General features: G+C 46.1%; 1 protein-coding gene across 43 annotated transcripts in view; it reads left to right on the forward strand.

Moving 5' to 3' along the window:
• The window catches only part of PLEKHA7 (pleckstrin homology domain containing A7), a 218,193-nt gene that overhangs the window by 152,188 nt on the left and 39,214 nt on the right, over positions 1-26,791 (forward strand). For 25 of the 43 annotated variants that reach the window (XR_011995086.1, XM_072725492.1, XM_072725491.1 and 22 more), the window contains 4 exons: positions 1,703-1,878; positions 16,052-16,522; positions 24,423-24,945; positions 25,452-25,538. Coding sequence is in view for 41 of the 43 variants with exons in the window: in XM_072725492.1 (XP_072581593.1) it covers positions 1,703-1,878; positions 16,052-16,522; positions 24,423-24,945; positions 25,452-25,538 (1,257 nt within the window). In the remaining 2 variants the exon portion in view is untranslated. Of the gene's footprint in view, positions 1-1,702; positions 1,879-16,051; positions 16,523-24,422; positions 24,946-25,451; positions 25,539-26,114; positions 26,235-26,791 lie in introns of all 43 variants that reach the window. The other 18 variants (XR_011995085.1, XM_072725486.1, XM_072725485.1 and 15 more) reach the window with 1 other exon arrangement.

Genomic DNA, 26,791 nt, shown 5'->3' on the forward strand with positions numbered 1-26,791 from the left:
GTGTTAGGCAAAATTGGCGGTGTTAATTGGAAAGCGAAGAGCAGAGGATAGGCAGCATCTTTGAGATGAGATGAGGGAAGGGGTGAGAAGACTTCTGATTATCTTGGCTCTGGCATCTTCCTAGGGCTCAGGGCACTTTGGATTTGGGTCACGTGGCCAACTGTACTTCTCACTTTCACAGTTAATACATCTTTTATGTCCAAGCACAGACAGAGTGTAGTTAGGAACCTGTTCTTCAGAACCAAGGGCAGCTGGACACAGCACATATTGGCAATTTGATTAGTGACTGAGGTTGTTTGTGATCATGAGTAGCTCCTCTTTTTTGATGGATCTAACTCCCAAGGCCCATTTGCAGACATGCCAACTCTCCATGTTTGAAGTGTCCCTGGACAAGGCTTGCTGCACAAATGTTAGTATAGTAGGAAACTTCTCTATCACACCCTTGAGGGTGCCCTATTCTTGTGGGTGGCCTTGTGTCTGGTGGGGCAAGTGCCTGTCCCAGAACTCTGTAACTGTGCAGAAGGTCTGGGAGGAGGTATCAGAGATGTTATGGGGTCACTGTCCAGGGGAACTTCTCTATTTTATTCACTACAGTATACCCAGGAATAATGCCTGGCACACAGTCAGTGCTCAATAAATGTTTGTTGAATAAATGAAGAGTTTATTAATGAATAAATGAAGTCCCTGCTCTCATGGAGTTTGTATTTTGGAGGGAAGAGACAGATGATAAGCAAACTTGTGTGTAAAATAAATACCAGATAATGTTAAATGCTGTGAAGAATCCATTACTGGGCATAGAGATCAGGAAAAGTTAATGTCTTAGACCTTCATTTGCCACATTTGTAAAATAGAGACTCTGTCCGTACCTCTTAGAGCTGTTGGAATTAAAATGAGGTTAAAGTCATGGAAGTACCCGGGGGACACATACTATGCATTGATCAGATTTGTTGATCTTCCTCATACCATCTTCCTATGTAGACTTGGTGGGGTTTTTCATTACAAATTTAAGACAGGCCCCTGCCTATTAGAACACAGGGTGGAACTGGGGTTGCCTCTTGTTTGCACCAATCCTGGTTGCTTTTCAACAGTCATTTCCAATACCTCTTCATGAGCTTTTTGTAAAGATACATGTGAAAACACCTTGAGGCTTCCTGACACATAGTAGGTGTGCAAGAATTTTCAAATGTCAACCTTTTTAGTGCCTCTTTGGAGAGACAGAAGAGCAGCAGCTTTGATGGGCACATGTCACATTTCATGCCCAAGCTCTGAAGCACAGTGAATCCCTGCACCAAGCCACGTGTTCTGACTGTTGATTTTTGGCTTAATTCCAACAGCCGCATGCTGTGGAAGCACCACAACAGAGATTCCAGAGAGTTTGCTTCTACAGAATGAGCGTTTTGAAAAACTCTCACATAAGCCTTGCCTGGGTGCCCCTCCCTAAGCAGGAGTAAGATGAATAGGAACAGGTACAGCTGCAGGGCTTTTACCATGGAGACCAGACACAGCTGTCACTGGGACTGACTGCACCAGGAATGGGGAAATCCAGCCATGATGGTTTCCAGGTGTGGGAACAAGTTGACTGGTGCTCAGGCTTTTAATCTGGAAGAGGGGACAACATGGCCGCAGCATTGTCTGCTTGTTACTTCCGGAAGTAAAATGTGTGCTGACCTCCCTGACCTGGGTTTCCGCCTCGTGTTTACAGGCTGTGCACACGGGGATGCGAGCACTCATCTCTAATAGCTCCATGGGGGGCTCTCAGGCTGAGCAGTCGGGCATGAGGACCTACTACTTCAGTGCCGACACCCAGGAGGACATGAACGCGTGGGTCCGGGCCATGAACCAGGCTGCACAGGTGCTGTCTCGATCATCGCTGAAGAGGTGAGTCCCAGTGGAGAGTCTCTGTCAGAGCACTTCCCACACTAGGATGGGGACCCAGGTAAGAACACTTGGGTGCCCCAAATTCCACTATTCATTCAATTGTATTAAGCACTGCCCTTTCTTTGAAAGTCCTATTTAATGATGAATTCTTCTGGGAGGAGAATGCATGCACAGTAAGATCCCCCAGAAATTACTTGATCCTCTTTTCATTGGCCAGAGAAATGCAAAGACCTGGAAGGGTGAAGTAACTGCCTGAGGTACAGAGCCTTGGAACCTGGTGTGTGTGTGTTTCTCATATGTCCTCCTCTGATGTGTGGTGGGAGAGACAACCTGGGGCACCAGATGGGGGAAGAAGAAGAGACAGGCAAGAAAGATCTTGCAAAGTGAAAAACGTGCCTCAGACTGCCCACCACATTGCTGGGGCTAGCCAGGGAGCTGCCCCTTCCCTCAAATGGGCAAACCAAGGGTACAGTCAGGGATGTTGAAATTCCTGAGTCTGTTGGCTGTGGGTGATTCCCTGAGAGAAAGCGCAGGAGGACGATGAGTGGAGTCAGAGGCTCTGAGAAGGTAGGGGAGCCCTAGAAAAATCAGGGTGTGCCTTGGACCAGTCCTCCTCTGACATGGGCCTGTTTTTCACTCTCTGGACATCTTGCTCAGCTGAGAGGCCTCTTTGTGGTCTTTTAGTGAGGCCTCAAAATAAAAGGTTCTTCTCTAGTAACCTAAAGGCAGGATTTTTCGGTGACTACAAATGGATTTCACATGGTGTGTTTTAGCTTATCAGCCTTTTCCAATATATGTGTATTCTGGGATTAGTGGTACTACCTAGTTTCATGCTATCTTTCTTGAAACAGACCTTTGGTATAGAGTGACATCCTTCAAGGGGCCTGGTTGGGGTCTAGTCCTCCCCTTGGAGTTTCCGTAATACCTCAGTCAAGCATTTTCCATGCTGTTTTTTCTTTCACCTTCTGTCTGCTTTTCAGTATCCTAGACTTCAGGGAGGGATTGTCTTTGTATCTTCTGCACACCTGCCACAGAGTAAGCTGTCAAATGTCTGGTGAGTGAGTGAGTGAGTGAGCGAGCTACTGGATGCGTGAATATGTTAGGACAAGACTAATGATTGTCCTGGAAGTTCCCACGTGGACTCTGAATCAGTAACTGCAGGTGTTCAGTCAAATCTGACTCTGCCTCCTAGCATTGTCATCCAGCCTGCATTTTTCTTTTTCTTTCTTTCTTTTTTTTTTTAAGATTTTATTTATTCATGGCGGGGTGGTGGGGTGGGCAAAGACACAGGCAAAGGGAGAAGCAGGCCCCATGCAGGGAGCCTGATGCGAGACTTGATCCCAGGACCCCAGGATCACGCCCTGGGCCAAAAGCAGGCACCAAACCGCTGAGCCACCCAGGGATCCCCCAGTTTGCATTTTTCTATTGTGTCCACAGTGATGATGTGAAAGCCTCTGCCATTAGCCCTGTGGGCACTTTGTTCATAGCGACATTGCCATTTCCTTCATCATCCCAGGAGAAGGAAACTGGGTACATTTGGCATGTCTTGCTTCTAATGCACATGCTGGTCCCTAATGCTCACTCTTTCCTAGTCTTTGCTTTTCATCCTTCAAAAAATAAAATGCAAAAAGGCAAAGATATTCTTAATCACCTTTCTGGGGTAATCTTCATTTATATACATATATACACTTATAGAAATATGTAAGTTTCTTTTGTGTGTTTTCAAAGCATGAATGCTAACATCTTAATCCTTTACTTTTTTATTTTTAAAAATATTTATTCATGCGAGAGATAGAGAGAGAGAGAGAGAGAGAAGGGCCAAAACACAGGCAGAGGAAAGAGCAGGCTCCATGCAGGGGGCCCGATGCAGGACTCGATTCCAGGTCTCCAGGATCAGGCCCTGGGCCGAAGGTGGCCCTAAACCGCTGAGCCACCCGGGCTGCCCTTAATCCTTTTTTTTTTTTTTTTTTTTTAAAGACTTTATGTGAGAGAGAAAGCACAAGCAGGGAGAGGAGCAAATGGAGACAGAGAAGCAGACTCCCCACTGAGCAGGGAGCCTGCCTGACTTGGGGCTCAATCCCAGGACCCTGAGATCATGACCTGAGCCAGAGGCAAACTTAACGGACTGAGCCACCCAGGCCCCCCCCAAAAATCCTTCTTTATCAGTGTATGTGGATCAACTTTATTTTGGACTGTTGTTTTGGTATTGTATAAGGACCATAATGCTCCAAACCTTGGATGGTTTATCTTTCCTCATCTTTTACTATTATGAATAGTCCTGTAATGAAAAACCTCTACAAGCCTCTGCATATGTCTTTCAAATTGCTGTATCAAAATATAATGCATTTTAAATTTTAATCAGTATGCCAAATTGCCCTTTAAAGAAAGCTGTGGAATCTACTAGTGAGAGTCCTCATCTCCCACATCTTTGCCAAAAGTTGATATTATCAAGCTTTAAAATTTTTTGTTGAGCTGCTGTGTGGATGAATAGTATCTGGTTATTTCAGTGTGTATGTCCATGATGATAGAGATCTTTTCTGTTTGTTGGCTACTTGTTTCCTCCCCAGTGAACTGCCTGTATGTGTCCTCTGCCCGTTTTTTTTTTTTTTTTCCTGAGTTGTTTGCCTTTTCTTGGTGCTTTCTTTCCTGTGTGCTGTGAAATCTGCCCAGTGTAGGATGCAGCTTAGCGTCTTGGTTGATGGAAGTCTGTCCAGCCTTGTGGCTAATGGAATCTGATGTTCCCTTCTTTTGAAATTCAGGATGCTGTTTGCCAGTCTCTAATATTCTGGCCTTTTTCCTTTTCTCTTTGATTCCTCAGAGATCACCTGAGGGGTTTCTTAAACCCATTCCCGAGTTCCTTTATGGCCCTGGGGAGTTAACTCCTGGGCCTTTCCCATCTTCCTCCTTGTCCTGGACTTTCTCTCATCTTTCTTCTTGATTAAGGTATGGAACTAATCCCAGAAGTTAAAGAATTCAGTTTTATTTATGTGAATCATCTTCCCCAAGCAGAGATACCTACATCTCATTCTTTTAAAGCCGTCCCCTCCTTCATTTTAATTTTTAGAAAAATAGAAAGTTTGTTTTTTGCTTTGCTTTGCTTCAAAAAAAAAAAAAAAAAAAAAAAAACCAAGCTTAGCTCCTTCTAGACTCTTCCCTTTCTGCCACATTCCTGTGGGCCCATTCCACTGTGCATCTGTGCTTGATTTTGTGTCCTACCTTCCATTTCTTGTGCGTGTCCTTTTATAACTTGAGCTCTGAGAGCTGCCTGTGTTATTAAACTGGCTTCTTTGGACCAGCAGTGGCAAATGGGTTCTTTCTTGTGTCCCATTTCTACTCAGTTCATCATAATGACAAGGATACTGGGTCAAAGGTAGCCTGAGAATGAAATCAGGATTATGGGGAAGAAGTATTGTGATTGGCAAGTGATACCTGCCTTGAATTGTTCAGCATTAATTTGCCTAGCTGAGATTTGGCTGTTTTTGTAACTTTTTTCTACTTGAAGATTTTTTAATTAACCATCAGATTCTTTTGTGGAGGGGCTCCATCCCTTATCTGTTGGGCTGCTTTCCTTCCCTTTTAGGGTCTCAGGCTATTGTCCCTAGATTTTCTCTGAACTTTTAACATTTGTTCTTATGACCTTAATAAATTCTTAAAATCCCATAATCATGTTTGCCCTAGGTTTCTTCCTTAAAAAACAAAACAAAAACCCAACTTGTTTTACCGTTTGAGTCAGAATAAAGGCAGGATAGCATTTCCCTTTAACTTTCTGAGAAATGGAATAGTCAGCTAAGCAAATCCAGACTTATTAAATGTTCTATTTCCCCAGAATAAGATGTTCAGACATTTGGTTAGTTAGAATTATTCATCAGGCAGTACTAAATCTTCCCTCTCCTCCAGTTTGGTGATCTGCATTGGAAAACCATCTGTGTTAAGTGGAGGGCCCCAGTGGTCGCATATCCGTGTGTCCCCAACTCGGTTCTTACCAGATGCTTCTATTCTTAATTCACATGGGCAGATGCTTTGTGTATGTGGTATATATAGTATGACTCCTGATTGCAGGTAGCAGAAAATGCAGGCAAATTTTTCTTAAGAAGGGAGGAATTCATTGGTTCCCTTGACTGAAAAGTTCAGGATAGGTTTAGCTTTAGAAACAGGTGGGTTTGGGGGATCCCTGGGTGGCGCAGCGGTTTAGCGCCTGCCTTTGGCCCTGGGCGCGATCCTGGAGACCCGGGATCGAATCCCACGTCGGGCTCCCGGTGCATGGAGCCTGCTTCTCCCTCTGCCTATGTCTCTGCCTCTCTCTCTCTCTCTCTGTGACTATCATAAATAATAAAATAAAAAAAAATTAAAAAAAAAAAAGAAACAGGTGGGTTTGGGCAGCCCGGGTGGCTCAGCAGTTTAGCGCTGCCTTCAGCCCAGGGCCTGATCCTGGAGACCTGGGATCGAGTCCCACGTCGGGCTCCCTGCAGGGAGCCTGTCTCTCTCTCTGCCTGCGTCTCTGCCTCTCTCTCTCTCTCTCTGTCTCTCATGAATAAATAAATAAAATCTTAAAAAAAAAAAAAAAGAAACAGGTGGGTTCAAGGCTCAGACAATATTAGAAGTCATTGTCTCAGACTGTGGACTCCAGCTACCTCTGGTTTGGATTCATTCTTCAACTCCATGTAGAGGTCCCTGGCCAATCTAAGATCTGGTGGTAAGGTAGCTGCGGTAGCCCTAGACTCTTCTGATGAAAGTCTAGCAGGAAAAGAGCCAGTCATGCTCAGAAGCTCTTGTCCAGAGCCATTCTGATTGGACAGGCTTAGATCACATTTAAACCCTAAACTGTGTACTGTTGCCAGGGAATGCACTGACTGGCACAAGCCCAGGATACATGTTTCACTTCTGAGAACTGAGGGTGAGGTAGGGGTGAAAGCCCAAGTAAATGTTGGGGCTGTGGGCAGAGGAAGGAGAAATGACTCATTGGCATGGGATAAAGGAAGCACAAATGACAAATGTCCAGGCCAGCTGATTCACCCCTCACTTCCTATTGTCTTGGTTTCTTTTACCTTAAACTTCTCTTCCTAGAACTTAGTGTCAGAAGTCAGATGGATGTGGGTTCAAATCTCAGCTCTACTACTTTCTAGGTGAGTCACTTGTACAGATTCGGTATACTTTTCTTAGTCCATAGGGCTATTACAAGACAAGTGTTAAGTTAAATAAGTGAATGTATCAAGTGCTTACTTAATAGGATGCCTAAGATACTTTATATCAGATATGCTACCTCCAGTAACAATGTCATTGGCTTTTTTTTTTTCTTTACAACCTTCCAGTTTCATCATTCATCCTCTGGATCACATTGATGATGAGTCTTCTATGAACAAATTGCACTCTCTCCCTTATCAGGATGTGTTCATCCCCTAGCAGTGAGAATTGTGGTTCTGTTCTACCCAGGCTCCTGCAGCACCACCCCTCCTTCTGCCCTTCACTTCCTTCTTCTTCCAGCCTCTTCCCATATCATTCCTCTGACTTAGGATCAGAGCTGAGCTTCCTTGCTACAACTCCCAACTTTATCCCCTCATTTCTTATACAGGCTTAGGAGTCTCTTGATGGAAATGCATTTATGTATTCTTGAGATCCCACCCCATACAGTGTAAAGGGGCACTGAGCAGTGGTGCCAAAGCCTGCTCTCTAGCTCCATCTGTTCATAATTTCTTCCCCCCATTTCCATGTTCTTCCACTTGCCAGATTTTGGACTGTCTTGAAATCTGTCTTCCCAACTCCCTCACATTAGACTTCTTTTTATCTTTTGTCTAAGGATATCTTCTCTAACAAGTTAAAGCACTAAGCAAGGAGGTCAGCTTGCCTTTACAGCTCACAAAACTGACAAGCAGCTCAGGAGGGCCTATCAGAAGATAACTTATCTTTTTTTTTTAAGATTTTATTTATTTATTCATAGAGACAGAGAGCAAGAGAGAGAGAGAGAGAGAGAGAGAAGCAGAGATACAGACAGAGGGTGAAGCAAGCTCCATGCAGGGAGCCTGACATGGGACTCCATCCCAGGTCTCCAGGATAACTCCCTGGGCTGAAGGCAGGCACTAAGCCTCTGAGCCACCCAGGGATCCCCAACAACTTACCTTTTTTTCTAAGCCTCTCTGGTCTCTCTGTAATTGAAGTCCTATCTTTGGACTGAAGGAACTTACAGTCTAATCACCTTTGGAGTAAAAACCAATTTCCTCAGGGATTTTGAGCACTGCATGGGTCTGGTCCCTATGACACTTTTCATGTCTTGCCATTCCCTATTCTCTGTGTCCTAACCATACTGTACTTCTTGAATTGAGTGCATTTGTACATGCATTCATCTGTTTAGTCTTTTATTCTACAAATATTGAGGGTATATTGTGCATCAGACACTGTTAAAGATGCTGAGAAATACAGCAGTGTTCAAACAAAGAGGCAAAGTCTCATGCATTGTTGGGTAGGGATGGTGGAGACAGACCATAAATAGGTAAACAAGATGATATTCTATCATAATCTATGCAGTAAAATTGGGTGATGGGATGGGAGGGACAAGGGGGCAGGGAAGATATGGAGGTGAGGCCTGATTGATATATGAATGTTACAGATGCAAAACTGAGGCAGAGTGCTTTAAGCCAAAGGAACGGCATTTACAAACACCCTGAGACACGAATGAGCTTGGTTTATTCAAGAAACAGCGGAGGAGTGTGGCTGCATCTAAGAGAACAAGGAGGAGAATAGAGTATGATGGGATCTGGGTTAGAGATGGAGGTCCATCTCATTAGGCACCAGGATCCATCGGGGCCTTACTCATCTGCTCCCCCAGCCTTCACCCTTATCAGGAAAATGTTAACGCATCCTTTAGGCCTCACCCTCGATGTTATTCCCTCTTTCCCTGACACTTCAGTGTGTTAGATTGCCCCAGCCAGTCATTCCTTTTGCACAGGACTTTCACATTCTGTTGGCCTGCTTTCTCACTGTCACCCCTACTAGTCTATAAACTCCTTGAAAATGGAACAGTGTTTGACACATAGTAAGCAGTCAGTTAATGGATGTGTGGATGGATGGTTGCCTGGCTGGCCGGGTTAGTGGATGGATGGATGAACAAAACAGCTATAAAACTTCTACCTATAAGAAGTTCAAATAAGGATTTGGGGGGCATCTGTGTGGCTTAGTGGTTGAGCATCTGCCTTTGGTCCTGGGATTGAGTTCCGTGTCAGGCTCCCCATGGGGAGCTTCTCCCTCTTCCTATGTCTGTGCCTCTCTCTGTCTCTCATGAATAAATAAATAAAATATTTTTTAAAAATAATGATTTGGGACATCTCAGAACAAGCTAATCAGTGTTGTGGGATCAGCACGTGGGGAATCATCCTGCTCAGAAATGGCCCATACATTGCTGGCTATCTGCACTGTCTTCAGAGAACTAAATGTTTGGTCTTCCAAACCCAGATCATTTTGAGTAAAGTGTAGCAGGAACACCTGGGGTTGGACAAGCCCCTTGGGCCCTGAGCAGAAATAATTTATGGAGATGTTTTCAACCAGGTGCAGGGCTTTGGAGTCCGATCAGATGGAGTTCGAATTCTGCTTATGTCACTGGTTGCAGGATTCAGGCAAGTTGGTTAACCTCTTGGAGCTTCACTTTTATTGCCTGTAATTAAGGATTAATAATATCACTAGCCTTGGAGGATTGTATATGATAAGAGGAGATAATAGGGACGCCTGGGTGGCTCAGCGGTTTGGCGCCTGCCTTCGGCCCAGGGCGTGGTCCCGGGGTTCTGGGATCGAGTCCCACATCAGGCTCCCAGCACAGAGCACTGCTTCTCCCTCTGCCTGTGTCTCTGTGTCTCTCTCTCTCTGTCTCTCTGTCTCTCATGAATAAATAAATAAAATCTTAAAAAAAAAAGAGAGATAATGTATTTTACTTGCTTATTAGTTCAGGGTTTTGCATTTAGTGAGTGCTCAGTGATGACTGTTGCTTCCACAGTTTCTAGTCTTCAGTAGAGACAATTTATTGTAGGTAATCTGGTACTTACCAGTACCCTCAGCCTCTTTGGGCTTAACACTACTGATCTTGAAGGATTGTTATAGGGATTAGAGAGGATCTGTGTCAAGTTCCTGGCACATAGTAGGATCCAGCATATGGTAATAACAACCAAGCATTGGCCACAAAAAAAAATGAGTGACCCAGAACTGTGACTGCCATACAGAGTTGGGAAGTAAGCACACTTGGCCAGAATTCCAGACTGCGTTGGGATGAACTGTGACACTTGAGCTTGACTTACCTGATAGAAAGAAGAGGGAAGGATTCTCTAGGCAGGTAATGAACAAGACCTGGAATGACCAGACCTCCTTTATTTGGTTTGTCAGTCCTTAAAACTTCACGAGGGACTTTGCCAGTAGCTACTTCTCTGAGGCAAGAGGGACCTCAGCCTGGCCATCTGGTGTTTCGTTTATTCTTCAGCCTCACTCTTCTTTGGAGGAGGACAGCCTGGAGAACTGGAGAGTGTGTTGTCAGAGCAGTCAGCCCCTCTATTGTTAATTTAGAGCAGAGCATGAAAGGGAGCCAGATATCTGCCCCACTCCCAGGAGGACTGCCCTATTTAACTCCGGGGGAAAGAAGAAACAAACTCCTGTCTCTATTTCTCTCCAACCATTTCCTTCCTCAAATGCTAGGAACTAATTCAAGTGAGCAAGTGTGCCATAGGCTCCCAAGATACTTCAGGGCTCTCTCTTTTCAACCTTTTGTACAAGTCTACGGACTATGCTAGGGTCAATTCTGACTTTGGAGGCCACTGTCCTCCTGAGCCTGGGGTCAGTGCTCAGGACTCAGTGTCTATCAACATAGGCTGAGCTGGTTACCTGATCTGCTTCAGACTACACTCTCTAAGAATCTCGGTGGGCTGGCCCTTGTTCCTGGGTTCCTAGTTTGGTTGTTTAGGTGTGGAGAGTAGGGAGGGATCCTCTAGTAGGATTGTGATAGGAGGGCCAAAGTCCAACCAAGGCCCTACAAGAATTATTCCTCTCCCCGCCCAAGTCTTTGAATGAGATTTAATGGTGTGTTCATGTGTTTAGCATTAAGACAGAGGGAAATAGTGGTTCTTATTTCCTGGTGAGATCAAGGATTTAGACACAGAATAAAAACATAATCAGTGCTTGGTATGATCTGTTAACTTCCAAGTTCTTGTGAGGAAAAGGAAGAAGAGAGAAATATCTCCGGTGTGAGGTGAGTGCTTTTCCCACTTGCAGGAGGAAGCCAGACTTTGCTCTAAGCAGATGCAGAGCATTGCTGTGATGTGCTAAAACTGGAGGAACCCAATCCCTGCTAATAATGCTTAGCCCCTTGTAACAGGGATTGTGTTTGGTTGCTAGTAAAAGAACAGTGCAACTTAGGGTTGCATCAGCAAATTGAGTTTTAGTTTTCTCACAGAAGAGGAATCCAGGAATCCATAGTTAGTCCAGTCTGGTATAGCAGCTCCATCAGGGATCTGGGTTCTTGCTCATTTTCTACCCAATTTTAAGCAGGTGGCTTTAATCCTTATTTTTGTTACCTTACAATCTGGAGTGAAATCTAAATTCCAGGCAGGAATAAAAGAAGGGTTAGCTAAGCCAGCTAAGTGTGACTTCTTTTTTTTTTTTTTTTCTTTTTAAGATTTTATTTATTTATTCATGAGAGACACACAGAGACAGAGGCAGAGGGTGAAGCAGGCTCCATGCAGGGAGCCCGATGTGGGACTCGATCCCGGCACCCAGGGATCACGCCCTGAGCCAAAGGCAGATGCTCCACTGCTGAGCCACTCCGTCGTCCCAGTGTGACTTCTTTTAAAGACTTCCCTGGAAGACCCACCTAGCAATTTCTGTGTACATCTTAACATTTTATTGGCCAAATATAAGTCACATGGTCACCTTTAGCTCCAAGGGAGATTGGGAAATGTGACTTTTTGCTGGATACATTGTTACTTAGAAAAAATTGGGTCAAGGGAGAAGGAGAGAATAGATATTAGGTAGTCAATGCATCTGTGTTTGAGGGCACACGTGTGCCGTGTGCCGGGTACTGTGCTGTGCTTTTTCTGTGCACTGTCTCCTTTAGTCCTCACAACAGCCTAATAAAGCGAGGGGTGCTGTCCCCATTTTGCAGATAAGAAACCTGAAACCAGAGAAGTCAGAGACATGCTCAAGGTCACCCAGCTTGAATTGGGCGGAACTATCCCTTGAATCCAGGTCTGACTGGCTTTAAACCCTATGCCCACTGGGTTTGACACGTTTGGCCAAAATGGTCACCAAATGCCAGGAATGCCCTGTGATTTTTTTTTTTTTTAAGATGTACTTATTTATTCCTGAGAGACAGAGAGAGGCAGAGACATAGGTAGAGGGAGAAACAGGCTCCCTGTGGGGAGCCTGATGCTGGGCTCAATACCAGGACCCTGAGATCACTACCTGAGCCAAAGGCAGATGCTCAACCACTGAGCCACCCAGGTGCCCCCATTCCCTGTGATTTTGAACAGTCACTAAGTCCAGCTCCTCACAATGATAGTAGTGACTTGCACTGGAAAGACTACTGTCATCTTAACTAAACATGTGTGCCTTGCATGGCCAACTTCTCTGAATGACAAAGTCATTGAGAGCTGAAGTGTGCTTTATTCTTTCCCACCATTGTGCTAAATCGAGCATTGCAAATCTATTTTGTGACAGGTTCCTGATTTGGGAAGTTGTGTGTTAAGTTGTAAGGGATGCAGGGAGATGGGGAAGACCAGAAAACATTGTTGCCTTAAATCCTGTATCTTAGTAAGTTAACTGTTTATGTCAATTAAGGTGGGTGAGTAGAGGACATCATCTTTATCTTTCTTACCTACAGCCATAGCCTGAGTATTTTGGGCACAAAGGCATCTTATAGAAGAAGTCCCAGCAGTCAGAGACCAAGAGCTGTTTATAAACCCAAGTTTGAGGGCCTAGAAGGCTGCCAGCTGGCAAACAGACTGCCATTCTTTTAGCCACCTCTTAAGGTTTATTTTGCAGTAAATGGTGGTGGTAATCTGAGAAAAGGATTGGTCATTTTCTATCAACTTTATTGTCATGATGTACTGGCATATGTGAAGGTGTGTACATCCTATGTACACACATAGTAAACACTAAGATTTATAGTTATAAGCTCCATGGTTAGAAAAGCCTGGAATCCTCCACTTTTTTGGGGGTCAGTTAATGAGAACGGTATTAAATATGGTAACTGTGATTACATCGGGCTTTAGGGTTATCTGGCTTTGAAGGCAGAGACTGTTTTCTCTGCTACTTTCTTATACCTCTAAATATCTGCCCCAGTGGGGATAGATGGTTGTTCACTAAATACATGGAGGTTGATTGGTAAAGAAAGGAAAATCCCCATTACAGTTGGTTGGGCTGAGGCATCTTATGAACACACACTCCTTGGTTTCTGGAGTTGAGGAAACTCCCTTTTCCTTTTAGTTCTAATGTCATATATGTAGGTGGCATGTTTGTTTCATAACCTGGTTTTGTGACCAAGTGCTGTTTATCTTTGGGGTGGGAATAAAAAAGGAAGTACAGTCACTTAGGTCTCACAATTGGAGTATAAACCAGGTTATCAAGCTTTGGTGACTTGGCTGGGGTGTGACCCAGAGGACAGCCAGAGCTCTAGACCTGTAGGTAGCAGCCTTAGCACAGCCCCCGTGGGTGGTTTCCTGAGTTTGAGAAACATTAAGGAAGATAAAGGCCAAGTCAGAGAACCTGAAGGCTACCAGTTGAGGTTATACTGATGCAGTTATGGAGGATTAAAGGAAGAAAGGACAAAGTTAAAACCTTTAATGTACTCTATGGAAAAAGAGTTGTCCCTTAATGAACATATAGTAAAAATTGTTTTTGTTAAAGTGTAGCCCCTGAATATTTCCCATATATTCCCACTACTGGAGCTTACAGACCAACTGAACATTAGGAATGAAAGGGCTCTCAGAAATAATAATCTAAATATGTCATTATAAAATGATATGATAGGACTCCTTCCACAAAGACTTAGACCAAACTCAAACTAGCTTAAGTGAGAAAGAAAGTTTATTGGTTCACAACCAAAAAGTCCAGGGATATATTTGGTTTAGATATGGCTAAATCTCAGAGCTCAGGCCAAGTGTTAAGGATTCTGTGTTTCTCCAACTGCTTTTCTTGGTGTTGACTTTTTTTGTTTTTTTAAGATTTCATTTATTTATTTGAGAGAAAGAGAGCAAGAGGGAAGGGCAGAGGGAGAAGCAACTCCCCATTGAGCAGAGAGCCCAATCGGGGCTCAATCCCAGGACCCCAGGATCATGACCCGAGCTGAAGGCAGATGCTTAACCAGCTGAGCCACCCAGGTGCCTCGGTTGTTGGTTTCATTCTCAGATAGCTGATTCCCATATAGTTACAGCAGTTCAAGACCAGCTCTAACCAAAGCCTGGTTGGTCTAGCCAGCTCTAACCAACTGACTTACTTGGAATAGGTGATGTGTCAGCTCTCAAAGTAATCACTGAAACTTGGAGCCTCAGATGGACAGGGACTAGGGTCCAAACAGCAGCATCCAAACCATATGGATTGGGAGTAGGGAGAGGTGGTCCCTAATGAAAATTGATATGCTAAAATTGATTTTTTTTTTTTTTTTAAATAAAGCTTTGGGTCTTCAGGGAAAAGTCAGGAGAGTACAATTGACAGTGAGATGCGAGATTGCTTTTCTTAGTTACAGGTTAGATTGCTTTTCTTAGTTACGGGTTAGATTGCTACTTTACATTGACATTTTAACTATCTCTCAGACTGGATTGATCCTGCCTGCCCTAAGTCTGTACTGACTGTTGGTAGCTGAGGTTTTTAGGTTGTCGCAAAGGCTGCTTGGGGTCTGGGGTCTGGCTACCAAGATGTAAAATGCAGCAGCATTTCCATTATATGCTTTTATGTTGAAATAGAGAGCCCTCTGGCTTGGCCATTTGAGGAATGATGGATCTCAAGGCCAGGACCTTTTACCAAGGAGACTGGCTGCTCCAGCCAAGCATCCTTAGTAATTTTCTGGTCTTTCTGGACTGGGCTACAGTGTGTTCTTTTCCTCCCCAATCTATTTTTGCAAAGCCTGTGGAGCTGCTGCTTTGTCTCTGGTACCAAGTACTGGGGATATAGACATAACTAGATCCTGCCCCATGGAAGAGGGGTAGAAGGGCAACTTACGATAGGAGACAGGCCATGAAAGAGGAGTCCTTCTTGATGCTCCCAGAAGTTCATCCTCTAGCCTCTGTTCACATCCTGACCTATGGTCCCCATCCCATTCTTCTTCACAGTTTCTAGGTCTGCATGTGTGGAGGCCATGGGCACACATATGGAGAGGCAGTGGGGAGCACATGGGAGTGCTGGCTGGTATTAGCCCTGGCTCTGCTCTTTCCTAGCACTATGGTCTTGGGCAAATCATTTATCTTCTCTGTGCCTTAGTTTCTTTATCTCTAAAATCCGACTAGTGATACCTCAGAGGATTGTTGTTAGGCCATTGTTCTTGTGGGTTCCTGTTTGAGCACTAGGTAAGAGGTCATATGAAGAGGTTACTGTGCCTGTTCTCTACTCATCATCTTCAGAGAATGTTAATTATGCGCCAGTTGTCCTTTGGGCTGTGTTTGATGCCAGTGGGAGAGACCCTGGGTTTGGGAGCCTTCTATCTAAGCTGGGTTGTCTCAGACAGACAGATGGACAAAGAGCAAAAGAGAAAAACATGAGATTGTCACATGTATCATTTATTCATTCAGTAGTATTTATAAAGCACCTACTCTACACCAGTCATTGTACGGAAGTTATTTAATAGGCCTATTGTAATTGGCCAGATGGGTCTCTGGCCTGAGGGAACTCATAGTCTACTTGTGTGTCAGATGAATAAACATACAATTATGGTCCAGTGTGGTTAGTGTGACAGTGGAGTCAGCTAAGGTCCCAGTCTAGGCTGGGAATAGGTGACTGGAATGGCTTCCTAGAGGAGGTGACATGTAGGCCAGGTCCTCAATGAGTAGAAGTCAGGCAGGAAAAAAGAGGGACTAGCTATGAAAGATATTCCAGGCAGAGGGAGCAGCCCTTACAAAGGTCTGGAGGAAGTCTGAGCATACAGTATGTTCTTTGGGGAGTCTTGGCTGCCAGCGGTGCTGTCTGGAATGGGCTGAATATGCCTCTGTTGTTGCAGAGACGTGGAGAAGGTGGAGCGGCAGGCCGTCCCTCAGGCCAATCATGCAGAATCCTGTCGAGAGTGTGGCCGCGTGGGACCTGGACATACGAGGGATTGTTCTCATCGCAGTCACGAGGATTCCTTTGGCTTTGAGAGGCGAGAGCAAGAGGAAGAACGGTACAGGTCCCAGAGGGAACCACTGGAGGGCAAGCGGGAGAGGAGCAAGTCCAGGTCCCCGTACTCGCCAACTGAGGAGGATGCCTTGTTCGTGGATTTACCTGGTGGCCTGAGAGGCCAACAAGCACAGCCCCAGCGGGCAGAGAAGAATGGGGTGCTGCCCACCACATATGGCCCAGTAGAGCAGAACGGGACCGGCGGGTATCAACGGGCCTTTCCTCCCAGGAACAACCTTGAAAAGCACAGCCAGAGGAAGAGCAGCCTGGCCCAGGTGGAGCACTGGGCAAAAACCCAGAAGGGGGACGGCAGGAGGTCAGTAATAGACTCGGGATGGCTGCTACTAATGAGCATAGTAATGTAATAATAGTCACTATCATTTCCAGCACGGGCTGGGGAAATGCTGGCTTTACACTCTCCACCTCTATTAGCCCTGTAAATTCCTGTAACAACCCTGCAAGGAGGGGGTGATATCCCCAACTTAGAAACAAAGAGACAGGGGTGTGGAGACGTGAAGGAACCTGGCCAGGGCACACAGTCGTGGTGAAGCCAGAGTGTGGACCCGGGACTGTGAACCCGCCAAGCCTGTAGGAGATTACATCAGGGGGTTCCTGGGTCCCCAGTGAGTGCACCTTGAGACAGTCAGTATATAGAGAGTAACTGATCTTCTCTTCTTACTCTGCTACTTCCCTGCATCCAGGAAATATTTGTGGAAACTAGAGTAAATACAGATCCATTTTCAATTCCAGGCACACAGAGAAGTGCTTAGGTGCTGTTGACAGTAAGCCTTATCATACCTATTCCTTCAAGAAGCAGTTTTTAATTATTTTAGAGGGCATGCAGTTTTGGCTATTTCCAAAGCACTGTTTGTATTTTATTGTAATTTTAGATTAATAAAGGTGCTTTTCTGAATGTGAAAAATTCAGGGTCACCAGCTTCCCCATTTTCTCCAGAAGCTGCTGTGTTTTGTCCTCCTTATGAAGACAGTATATCGTTTCATCATCCTCAGGCTTCTAAAACAAACCCCACTGACTGGAGAAGCAATAGCAAAGGCCCTGGTGCTTTCAGAAAGCTCCCTGGGGACTTGAGGGGCTGCTGTGGTTGTGCCAGAGCTCAGGCCAAGTCTGCCACAGACTTACTTGCCTGATCAACATGTTCTAAAGAGCCACATATCTTCTCCCTGTTGGTGGGACTCAGACTTTCTCCCTGTGGGCTGTGGAGGCAGCAGTGCTCCTAAGGGAATAGCCTCAGCCTCTTTCTAGGTGTGTGGTTATGCTGTGCATGTGTAGGTTGTGTAACCTCTTTAATCTGGTCTTGGTTGGGCACTTGTGATGCTAGATGGTGGAGAAATTACAATGGAAATCCTCCAAGGAATTGGTAGACATTGTTATGGGACAGACTGGGCAAAGGAAAGCCTTTGGTGTCATAGCTAAGATAACTTCCCATTCCCACCTAGGACTGACCAGGTGTCAATTCCATTTGTTCAAATTTTGTGTCTTACTAAAAACAGAAAGCTACCTCCCAGGGACACAGAGGAGGGAAGTTTCTATTCTTGGTGCTGGGCTAGGTAGATCCCCCTGGGAGGTGATTCTAAGTGCCTTCAGTGCTGAATGAGGTTGGAAAGCTGGCAGGCATTAAATCATGCAGGTCTCCTACTCCAAGGTAAAACAATTTAGATATTATTTGAAAAAGCAACAGGGGAAACCACTGGAAGGTTTTAAGCAAGTAGGGGAGGTTATCTGGTTAATAATTGAGGAAGAAGAGCCCAGAGAAGATACTGCTACAATAGTCCAAGATGTAACAGTGGAAATAGAAAGATTTGAGGTACATTTTGGGGGTGGAAACAGCAAAGCTTGTCAATGAGTTGGATGCTCTGGATGAGAGAAAGGGAGGAACAGGGATGATCCCTAAGAGTTTTGACTTGAACAACCAGGTAGTTGCTGAGACAGGGAACACCTAGGGGCAAGATGGGACAGGGGCATCTGGGGAGGGGGTGGTGCAGGGTGGGGGTGGAATCAGTGTTCCCGTTTTGGACAGTAAGTTTGAGAAGCTTATTAGTTATCCAAGGGGAGATGTCAGGTAGACAGTTGGATATAGGTTATGGTGTAGAGGTTTGAGGTCTGGTTGGGAGCAGTCAGCACATAAATGGTACCTCAACACTTAGAAGATAGTCTAGTCGAAGAGGGATCCCGCAGAGGAGATAGCGTGGTCAGAGAGAAACTGCTCATAGTAAGTTAGCTATTTTCTCTTACATGCCACAGCTCTTAGGAACTGAAGTCAATATGGGCAGGCTAGGGGAGGTAAAAGCAGGAAAAAGCAGAAATAGGGGAGTCTAGGAAAGCTAAGGGTTTAGCCCAGATGAGCCTGTATTGCTTGCTAAGAGAGTTTGGGTTTAATCTTGGAGGCCTGTGAAAGCCATCAATGGTTTGGAGGGTATTGGCAGGAAAGAGGCATCAGGACCACCTGGGGAGTTTTTGTATAGCCTGGATAGTCCCTACTACATCCCTATCCCAATACAGCAGGTCCATGTGTGTGTGAAGAAGTCTGTAAGGTGCTTCTGATGTGCCCTGCCCAAAAAGGAGAATGGTAGTTTTAGTAAACCCCTTATTCTTAAAGGTGTTTTTTTTTTAAATTAATATATGCACATAGTTTAAGGATTTAAGTATGATTCCCATCCATCCCTAGTCCTGGTTTCTGTCTCTTTGAGGCAGCTACTTTCAATTCTTTCAGTGGTTTTCCCAATTTATTTCTGTATTTCCAAATAAGATACTTACACTGCTCTTGACTTTTAGCTATCTATAGGCATTCTACTGTGGAAAATAAGGATTGAAGTCTCTTGTTCCCCACTGTGCCTTTCCAATAGACATACACTTACCCTTACCCTAGCTTCACAGGGTAGCATAATTTTTGTATAGATCACTAGTCAGTTTTTATATTACTATGACAATATAAATAGTCATAGCTGGGCCATATGGTATGCTAAATTTAAATTTCAGTTCAACAATTTTTTGTTTTCTGGTGTTGATAATTTTCACACTTGTGGCTTGGTTTTCTTGGTAGCAATTAATTTCATCACCAAATTCATAGCTACATGTGTAAATCTGCTTTTGCTCAGTACCCTCAAATAATCATTAATCCACTCACAAAGTAAAAAAAAGATCCAAATACCAAAGGATAAATATTGAAAAATAAGTGTCCTTCTACTTTATTTTGGAAACCTACTTTCACTCCCTAAAGACCAACCACCATGTTAAGAAAAATAAACCCTACCCTTCACTTTACTTTTTTCATTTAATGTTTCTGTGTATATGCAAGTCTATATGTAGATATTTGAATGTATCTTGATGAATGAATCTATCTTTCCATATCAGCACATACAGACTCATATCATTAAATTGAAATAAGCAGAGTACCCCATTTGTGTGGATCTACAGTGGTATTTATACCATTCCCTATTGATGGACAGTGAGGTCAGTTACAAACATTTGCTATTACAAATTATGCTGGAACGAACATCCCTGCCTCATTATCTCTACGTGCAAGTACTTGTATATTTAAAGAATAGATTGCTTGAAGTGGAGTGACTAGGTCAGAGGATCTATGCCATATTAATTATGATAGTTATTACAGAATTGCCCTCCAAAAATACTGTTTCAGTTTATACACCACCCAAAGAGTCCTTGTTTGTCAACCCATATCAGCACTGAGAACTACTGTTTCAGTTTCTTGCTCCAGTGACAATATGGAAGATGGTTTAGATGGAGGAGAGCCTGGAAAGAGAAAATGATCAAGTATAAGGTGGTCATAGCTTGGATAGGAGACCCAAACCAAAGCAGTGAAGATGGTGAGGATTTTGAGGAGGGTGGGTAAGATTCACAGATGTTGAGGTTGGGTAGGTATAAAACTTGGTAAACTGCTTCATCAAGGCTGGGAATGTGTGGAGGGACACAGGTGGTACTGACATTCACAGGTTTGGCTTGGTTAATAGGTAGATGTGGTACAGTCTGGATGTTAGGAGTTTTAACAACTCCCCTCCCTGCCCCCCCATGTGATTCTAATGTGCAGCCAGGCTTGAGAATCCCTAGCTTAGAGTGAGCCATAGCAGAGGGCCAAAGGCAGGATGCTGAGGACCTCCAACCCAAGGGGTGGACAAAAGCCGTCTCTGTGAAGATGAGCAGGATATGGGGCTGGCAGGGTGGGGGGAGGAAAAGTGGAGTACAAAAGAAGGGGTTTCATTTAGAAGGAGTCCAGTTTGTACTTGGAATGAGGACTTCTTCTTGGAGCTGGTGCCCTCTGAGGAAGTTGGGAGCCACTGAGATTTTCTGGAACTTGCTGGGACTTTTGGTTCCACTGAGGCTTTTTTTAAAAAAAAATTTATTTGACAGAGCAAGCACACACAAGCAGGGGGGTGGCAGGCAGAGGGAGAGGGAGAAGCAGCTTCCCACTGAGCAAGGAACCCAATGCAGGACTCTATCCCAGGACCCTGAGATCATGACCTGAGCTGGAGACCGAGGCTTAACCAACACTGAGCCACCCGGATGCCCCTCCACTGAGCTTCTTGATGGGCTTACATGGGCAGACCTGACCCTCCGTTCTTAGTAGAGCTAGGATTTTCAAGTAGTTAGGTCAGGGAGGCACACAGAGTACTAGGAGAGGAAGACAGGAAGAAACCAGAAAAGGTTGCATGGCCAGTGAGAAACTCTTTGTGGCAGGGGCACAGAAAGGAGTTTCAAAAGCTGTGTGACTGCTCTGCGGTTATAAGTTGTTGGTTGAAATGTCTCTACATAACTGCTTCTGGCAGCCCGCAGCCCACAGACCTGGGTCATTCTGCTACGCACAAGGACCTGTTCTTGGGGCCACATAGGGGAGATAAAGGATGATAAGTCAGTTGCAAGAAGATGACAGGGTTGGGGAAAGTGTTGGACTTTCCTTGCATGTGAGCTGGAAGTTTGAGCCTTTCTTATCTAAGGGGCAAGGTGACATGAAGCCTGAAGATGAAAACAGTTCATTGGCCTTGGAGGTCACTGAGCACACAGCGAGAGGAGCTTCAGTCTAGTGATGGAAGCAGATCTCAATGGACTGAAAGGGAAAAGTGGGGAATTGACACCGTTCGAGAAGAAAGCGGTCTAAGTGAGGCTGACAGTCTGATCGTTCACTTGTATCTGGAAAGGATTGCATCTTGCATTCTCAGAATTGCTGTTTTCCTTAAAGGTATATTTGTAATATCTTATAGTCAAGGAATAAGTAGATCTGGCTGCTTAATGAAGGAGCCTCCAACATTTGAAAATAGAGAAGAGAGATGTATTTCTGTGCTTTGTATGATTAAGACTGTGCTAATCTCATTAGATTGGACACGTTAGAAATTGGAAGGAGGGTTATTTGCTCTGTAGTATGATCTCATATTTGTGGGTCTAGACCACACAAGAAATTATTTCTAATTGTTCTTTTAGTACTTGGAGATACATATTATGTTTCACATCATTAAACTACATTAGAATGATGTTCTGTGAGGACAGGCTGACATATCCTTAGAATTTTACATTCTAAGAGATTGTTTTGAAATTCTAGCCTTCCATCCCCCCACCCGCCCCCGTATTTAAAGCAATTTACATACTTGTAAAATAAAAAGGCAGGAGTGGGGATGGATTCAAGCACTCGGCTATTAAAATGAGGAACAGAGTAGACAGTGAAAGTCCTGCACAATTGATGTGGAGGTTAGGGTGAGGATATCTGCTGCATAAGTAATTGGTTATCAAAATTGATTTTGCATTTTGATATGATCAGTTTGTAGGAGCTGTATCTGAATATCCTGTTTAGTGCCTTTTGGGACAGGGAGGCCCCGTAGCACAGAGCAGGATATGAGGGTGGGAGACCTGGAACTTTCTTTTCGGGTAAGGATGGGTTTGGGGGCCAGCAAATGGATCCGCTTTCAGGGGCAAAGCCACTATGGGTGCTTCTATTTATTTCAGTGGGATCTTTACCTCTTCTTACAAACTTACCCTCCTTGTGTCCCCTCCCTCCACCGTTGGTCAGTTATCTTGGTTTGGCCTCTGGAGCTCACCATTGCACTGGGTTTTTTAGGCTTGCCCCCAGATGGCCAGCAGTGCGGGTTTGGAGTATGGCAGACAGTGTTTAAGCAGAGGGCACAAGTGATAGGATGAGCTGAGGGCTTTGGGGCCCCTGTGCTGGGACTCTGACTGTCAAGGTGACACGGGCACTGAGAGCAGGCTGCAGAACCAGACCAGAGGGGTATGGGAGCACAGGTAGGACATACTTTGCATGGTCTGAATTTTGCTGCAGCCAGAGTGAACAATAGTTGGGCGTCCCCAGGGGAGGCCCCCAACCTGGTTTCTGCGCTGCCACCTGCCACTGCTACTGCTTGACGATTCAGCCACTGCCCCTTCCTCAGAGACACCTGCCCCCGCTGACTTTGGGAAATCAGTAGCAAACCCTGCCACCTAGTGGCAGACAGCTACGCTAGACGGACACACTAGGACACGTCTGGCTGAAGCGATCTTAAAATTATCTCCCGTAATTGCAAAGATAACAATAAAAAGAGAAGAAAGCTACCATTTTGGAATGACAACTGTTTCTAATCCCCACAACAGTCTGTTGGGTTCTTAGTACAGAGGTCATAAGTGAGGAAGTGATTAAATGAGATGAATTTAAGAACAATTAAAACAGCACTTCTCAAACTTTGGCCACCCGGGGGGCTTGTTCTGACTTGGCAGGTCTGGGGTGGGGCCTGATAACCTGCATTTCTAACAAGTTTGCAGGTGGTGCTGATGCTGCCCATCTATAACCATACTTGGGATGGCACTGACTTAGAACAGTGGCTGGCTGGTTATGCATCAAGACTTTTTCAGACTGTGGACAATACTAGAGAATGTGAGAGAGTTCCTGCCCTTGGAGGATTTACAGCTTGGCTAGGGAAGAGGTGTCTTGCAAGGATGAAAAGGTTACATCAACAAAAGACCTTGGACAAGCTTCCTACAACATAGTAACCAGGTCAGAGCAGAGTGGGAGTCCTGAGGGCTGCAGAAGACTTCTGTGGAAGGGGCCTGAGACGGTGTCATGGAAGATGAGTGAGATTGGGTGAATAGGGCAAGGGGAGCCCTTACAGGTAGGGGAATGAAGAACAATATTATGAGGATAGGAAGAGGTGGAAAGGAAGAACCCATTGAGAAGTAGATGCTGTGGATCAGGCATAGAGCCTGCGTTTTCTTAGTTGTCTCATTTACTCTTCAGAACAGCCTGATGAGGGAGATAATCCTGTCGTCCTGTTACAGGGGAGGAAGCTGAAGCTCAGAGCAGTCCAATCAGCTGCCTAGGGTCGCATAGCCAGTGGTGGTAGAGCTAGCATTCAAACCCAAGTCAAGCTGTCTGCGTTTCTCCACTTTGAGAAGTTGCCAAGCTTTGTAGGAGTCTAGGGTGAGGCTCTCATTCTTAGAGTCCAGCAAGGACAGGGGTTGCCTAGTTGCCTAGCTTGCCCCAGCCTAGTCCTTGGCCCTGGTTGGAGAAGCAGGGAGAAAACAGCAGGACTGCAAAGTGGGTTGGGATCAGGTGCTAGAGAGGGGTAAGTACCAGGCTAAAGGGTTTCAATTTTATTTCATAAGCAGTGGGGAGTCACTGAAATTTTTGGAGCAAGGGAGTGATTGGATCCAGGTAGTTGACTGTAGTTGACTGTGTACAGGGTGGACACTGGTTAGGAAGGGCTCAGAGTGGTCTAGGGAGAGATGATTAATCAGTATCTGGACTAGAGTAGTAGAAAAAGAAAAGAGCTGGTGCCAGCCACTTCCTTTAAGAACCTCCAGAATTTGGTATTGAGGCTACCGGCAGAGGGCAAGTCTTGGTGACCTGGGGCATTATGAGGCATTTCCTAGAAATAGGCACACCTTTTTGGAAGAGCTGACTGAAGGAGAGGGAGAGGAGAAGGCAGGTTTCCTCACCTTTCACTTGAAGTGATGGATGTGGGGCAGCCAGCCTGCCTGGTAGGGAGGTTGATACCCCAAAGATTGCTAGAGAACAATGGTTGTGGAGTCCTCTGCATAGGGAAGGGAGTGACCGAGGTCCTGGGCATCTGCTTTGATTGTTCTCTGGGGTTCTTACAGAGCTGTCTCGTGTACCTGACATTGTGGATTTACTTAGCTATGTTTCCAAAAACCCGGCAGATCCCATGCTTGTTGTCTTACCCGTCTTTCTCCTTTGTCCTCAGCCTGCCCCTGGACCAGACCCTTCCTCGCCAGGGTCCTAGCCAGCCACTATCATTCCCAGAAAACTACCAGACTCTTCCTAGGAGCACCCGACATCCCTCAGGGGGCTCCTCGCCCCCTCCCCGCAACCTGCCAAGTGACTACAAGTATGCGCAGGACCGAGCCAGTCACCTGAAGATGTCAAGCGAGGAGCGCCGGGCACACCGGGACGGCACGGTGTGGCAACTCTACGAGTGGCAGCAGCGCCAGCAGTTCCGGCACGGCAGCCCCACGGCACCCATCTGTGCTGGCTCCCCAGAGTTCACTGACCAGGGCCGGAGCAGGAGCATGCTAGAGGTGCCCCGCTCCATCTCTGTGCCTCCATCTCCCTCAGACATCCCTCCTCCAGGCCCCCCGAGGGTCTTCCCACCCCGGCGGCCACACACGCCAGCGGAGAGGGTCACCGTGAAGCCACCGGACCAGCGGAGGAGCGTGGACATCTCCCTGGGGAGTTCTCCCAGGAAGGCACGGGGCCATGCCACCAAGGTAAGACCCTGGAGGGCTGCCAGGCAGCTGGGGTTCAGCATTCGGGCACCAGGACCCTCACATGGTTTGAATACAAATTTAAGCAGTTTGGAAATAATGATAGGTGACACCTACGCGGTACTCTTAGGTGCCAGGCGCTATGCTAAAGGCTTTTCTTTAATGCTTACAACAGCCCTATGAAGTAGGTGCTATTATCATGCCCATTTCACAGATGAGGACTGAGGTATTAAGAGATGAAGGATCATACAACTGGAAGTCTGCTTCCTCACAGACTGGAAGGCAGGAAAAAGTATCTGTGGTCAATCGTTTCAATAACTTATAATAACCCAACCTCAGCTTTCCCTCTCCAACGGGCTTTGCCAGTTGACCGTTGTTATAACCTGGTAAGAAAGACCTGGAGCCCCATTTCCCAGATGAAGAGGGGTAGTGCCTTGTGGCAGGCGGCCCCAGCAGAGAGGGGCAGAGGTTCCCGGCTGCAGGGTGACTTCCTGTCTCCCCACTTACAGAACTCCTCTCATGTGGACCGACGCTCCATGCCCTCCATGGGCTACATGACCCACACGGTCAGCGCCCCCAGTCTACACGGAAAATCGGTAAGCCGCCCCTCCTCCGCCCCCCATGAATGCGGCACCTCCTGCAAAGTGCCGTCTTAGCTGGTTTCCCCCCAGCCCCAGCCAGCCCCGTGCAATCTGAAGGGCAGCTGTCAACCCCCACTTTAGACATGCGGAAGCTAAGGCTCAGAGAAGCCCAGGGACTTGCTCTGTGTCCTCCAACTGACATGGGGTCCCCCCCAGATCAGAGGGGAACTTGGGGGAGGTGAAGGAGAATGCAGGCTTTTCTTCTCAGGCAACATTTTGCCCGAAGCCTTTCCCAGCCACCGGCCTTTCTGCTGCTCGCTCTTCTCCTCATGTCCTTGCGTTGGTTAGTTCACTTCGTCTTCAGAGCTCAAGTCGGGGTGAGGCTGCACTGGTGGTTGCTGTTTCCTGAAACAAAGTGTTTCCTGCAGCCCCTTTTCTGCCAGCGCCTTTATTTGTTCTGATGACACAATTAATGCAATAATTACTTAATGGTGTCACGTCAGTGCTGTCCTGGCCCCGGGGTGAAGAGTAATTATAGCGTCGCGCTCCTGTGGTGGCTAATTTCCTCGTGATGTGTCTACACACCTGCAGCTGGAGGAGCTCTCACTGCTTCTCGCCCGGTTACGGCGGCACCAGGCCAGGTTGGCCAGTGTGCGAAATCTCGCCGTCGGCCAGTTACTGCAGCACCAGCTGACCTTTCCCGCCTGCCAGGTCAGCGCTGGTGGGCTCGCTCAGGGCCGGGGCCACCCTGGGGGCAATGGAGTGACGTGCTGGCCCGTGTTTTCCTGTGCCCACGCTCTAGTCCGTATTTGCTGTCTGGCTCGCTCCCTGCCTGTTTGCTTCTGGTTGCTGTCGCCAGACACTGCGCAGTGGTGGTGGGGCCCCCGCCTCTGCTCCTGGGGAGGAGACTGCATGTGGTGTGAGGGACCTGAACTGTGGCTTCTCCAGCTGTGAGTCGTGACTGCCAGGCTGGCGTGTGGTCATGTCTGAAGGGCTGTGCTGGCTGTCATCCTTGTTGCCACCGTGGCTACTCCTTGGGATGCTGAAAGGTGTGTTTCATTGGTGTCAACCTGGAGGAAAAAGTCAGGGTGCCCTCTGTCATCTGGAGGGTGCCCTGGGATTGACAAAGCATCCTCACATCCCTTATCCTAGTGAACCTCACTGTACCTGGGAGAGGTTAGGCAGGACAGAAGTTACTACCACACCCAAGGCACTGGATCCAGAAGGGGAAGTGACTTACCTGGGATCCCTCAGCCAGTGGCATGCAG

The sequence above is a fragment of the Vulpes vulpes genome, chromosome 11 (genome assembly GCF_048418805.1).
Source record: "Vulpes vulpes isolate BD-2025 chromosome 11, VulVul3, whole genome shotgun sequence".
Lineage (NCBI taxonomy): Eukaryota > Metazoa > Chordata > Mammalia > Carnivora > Canidae > Vulpes > Vulpes vulpes.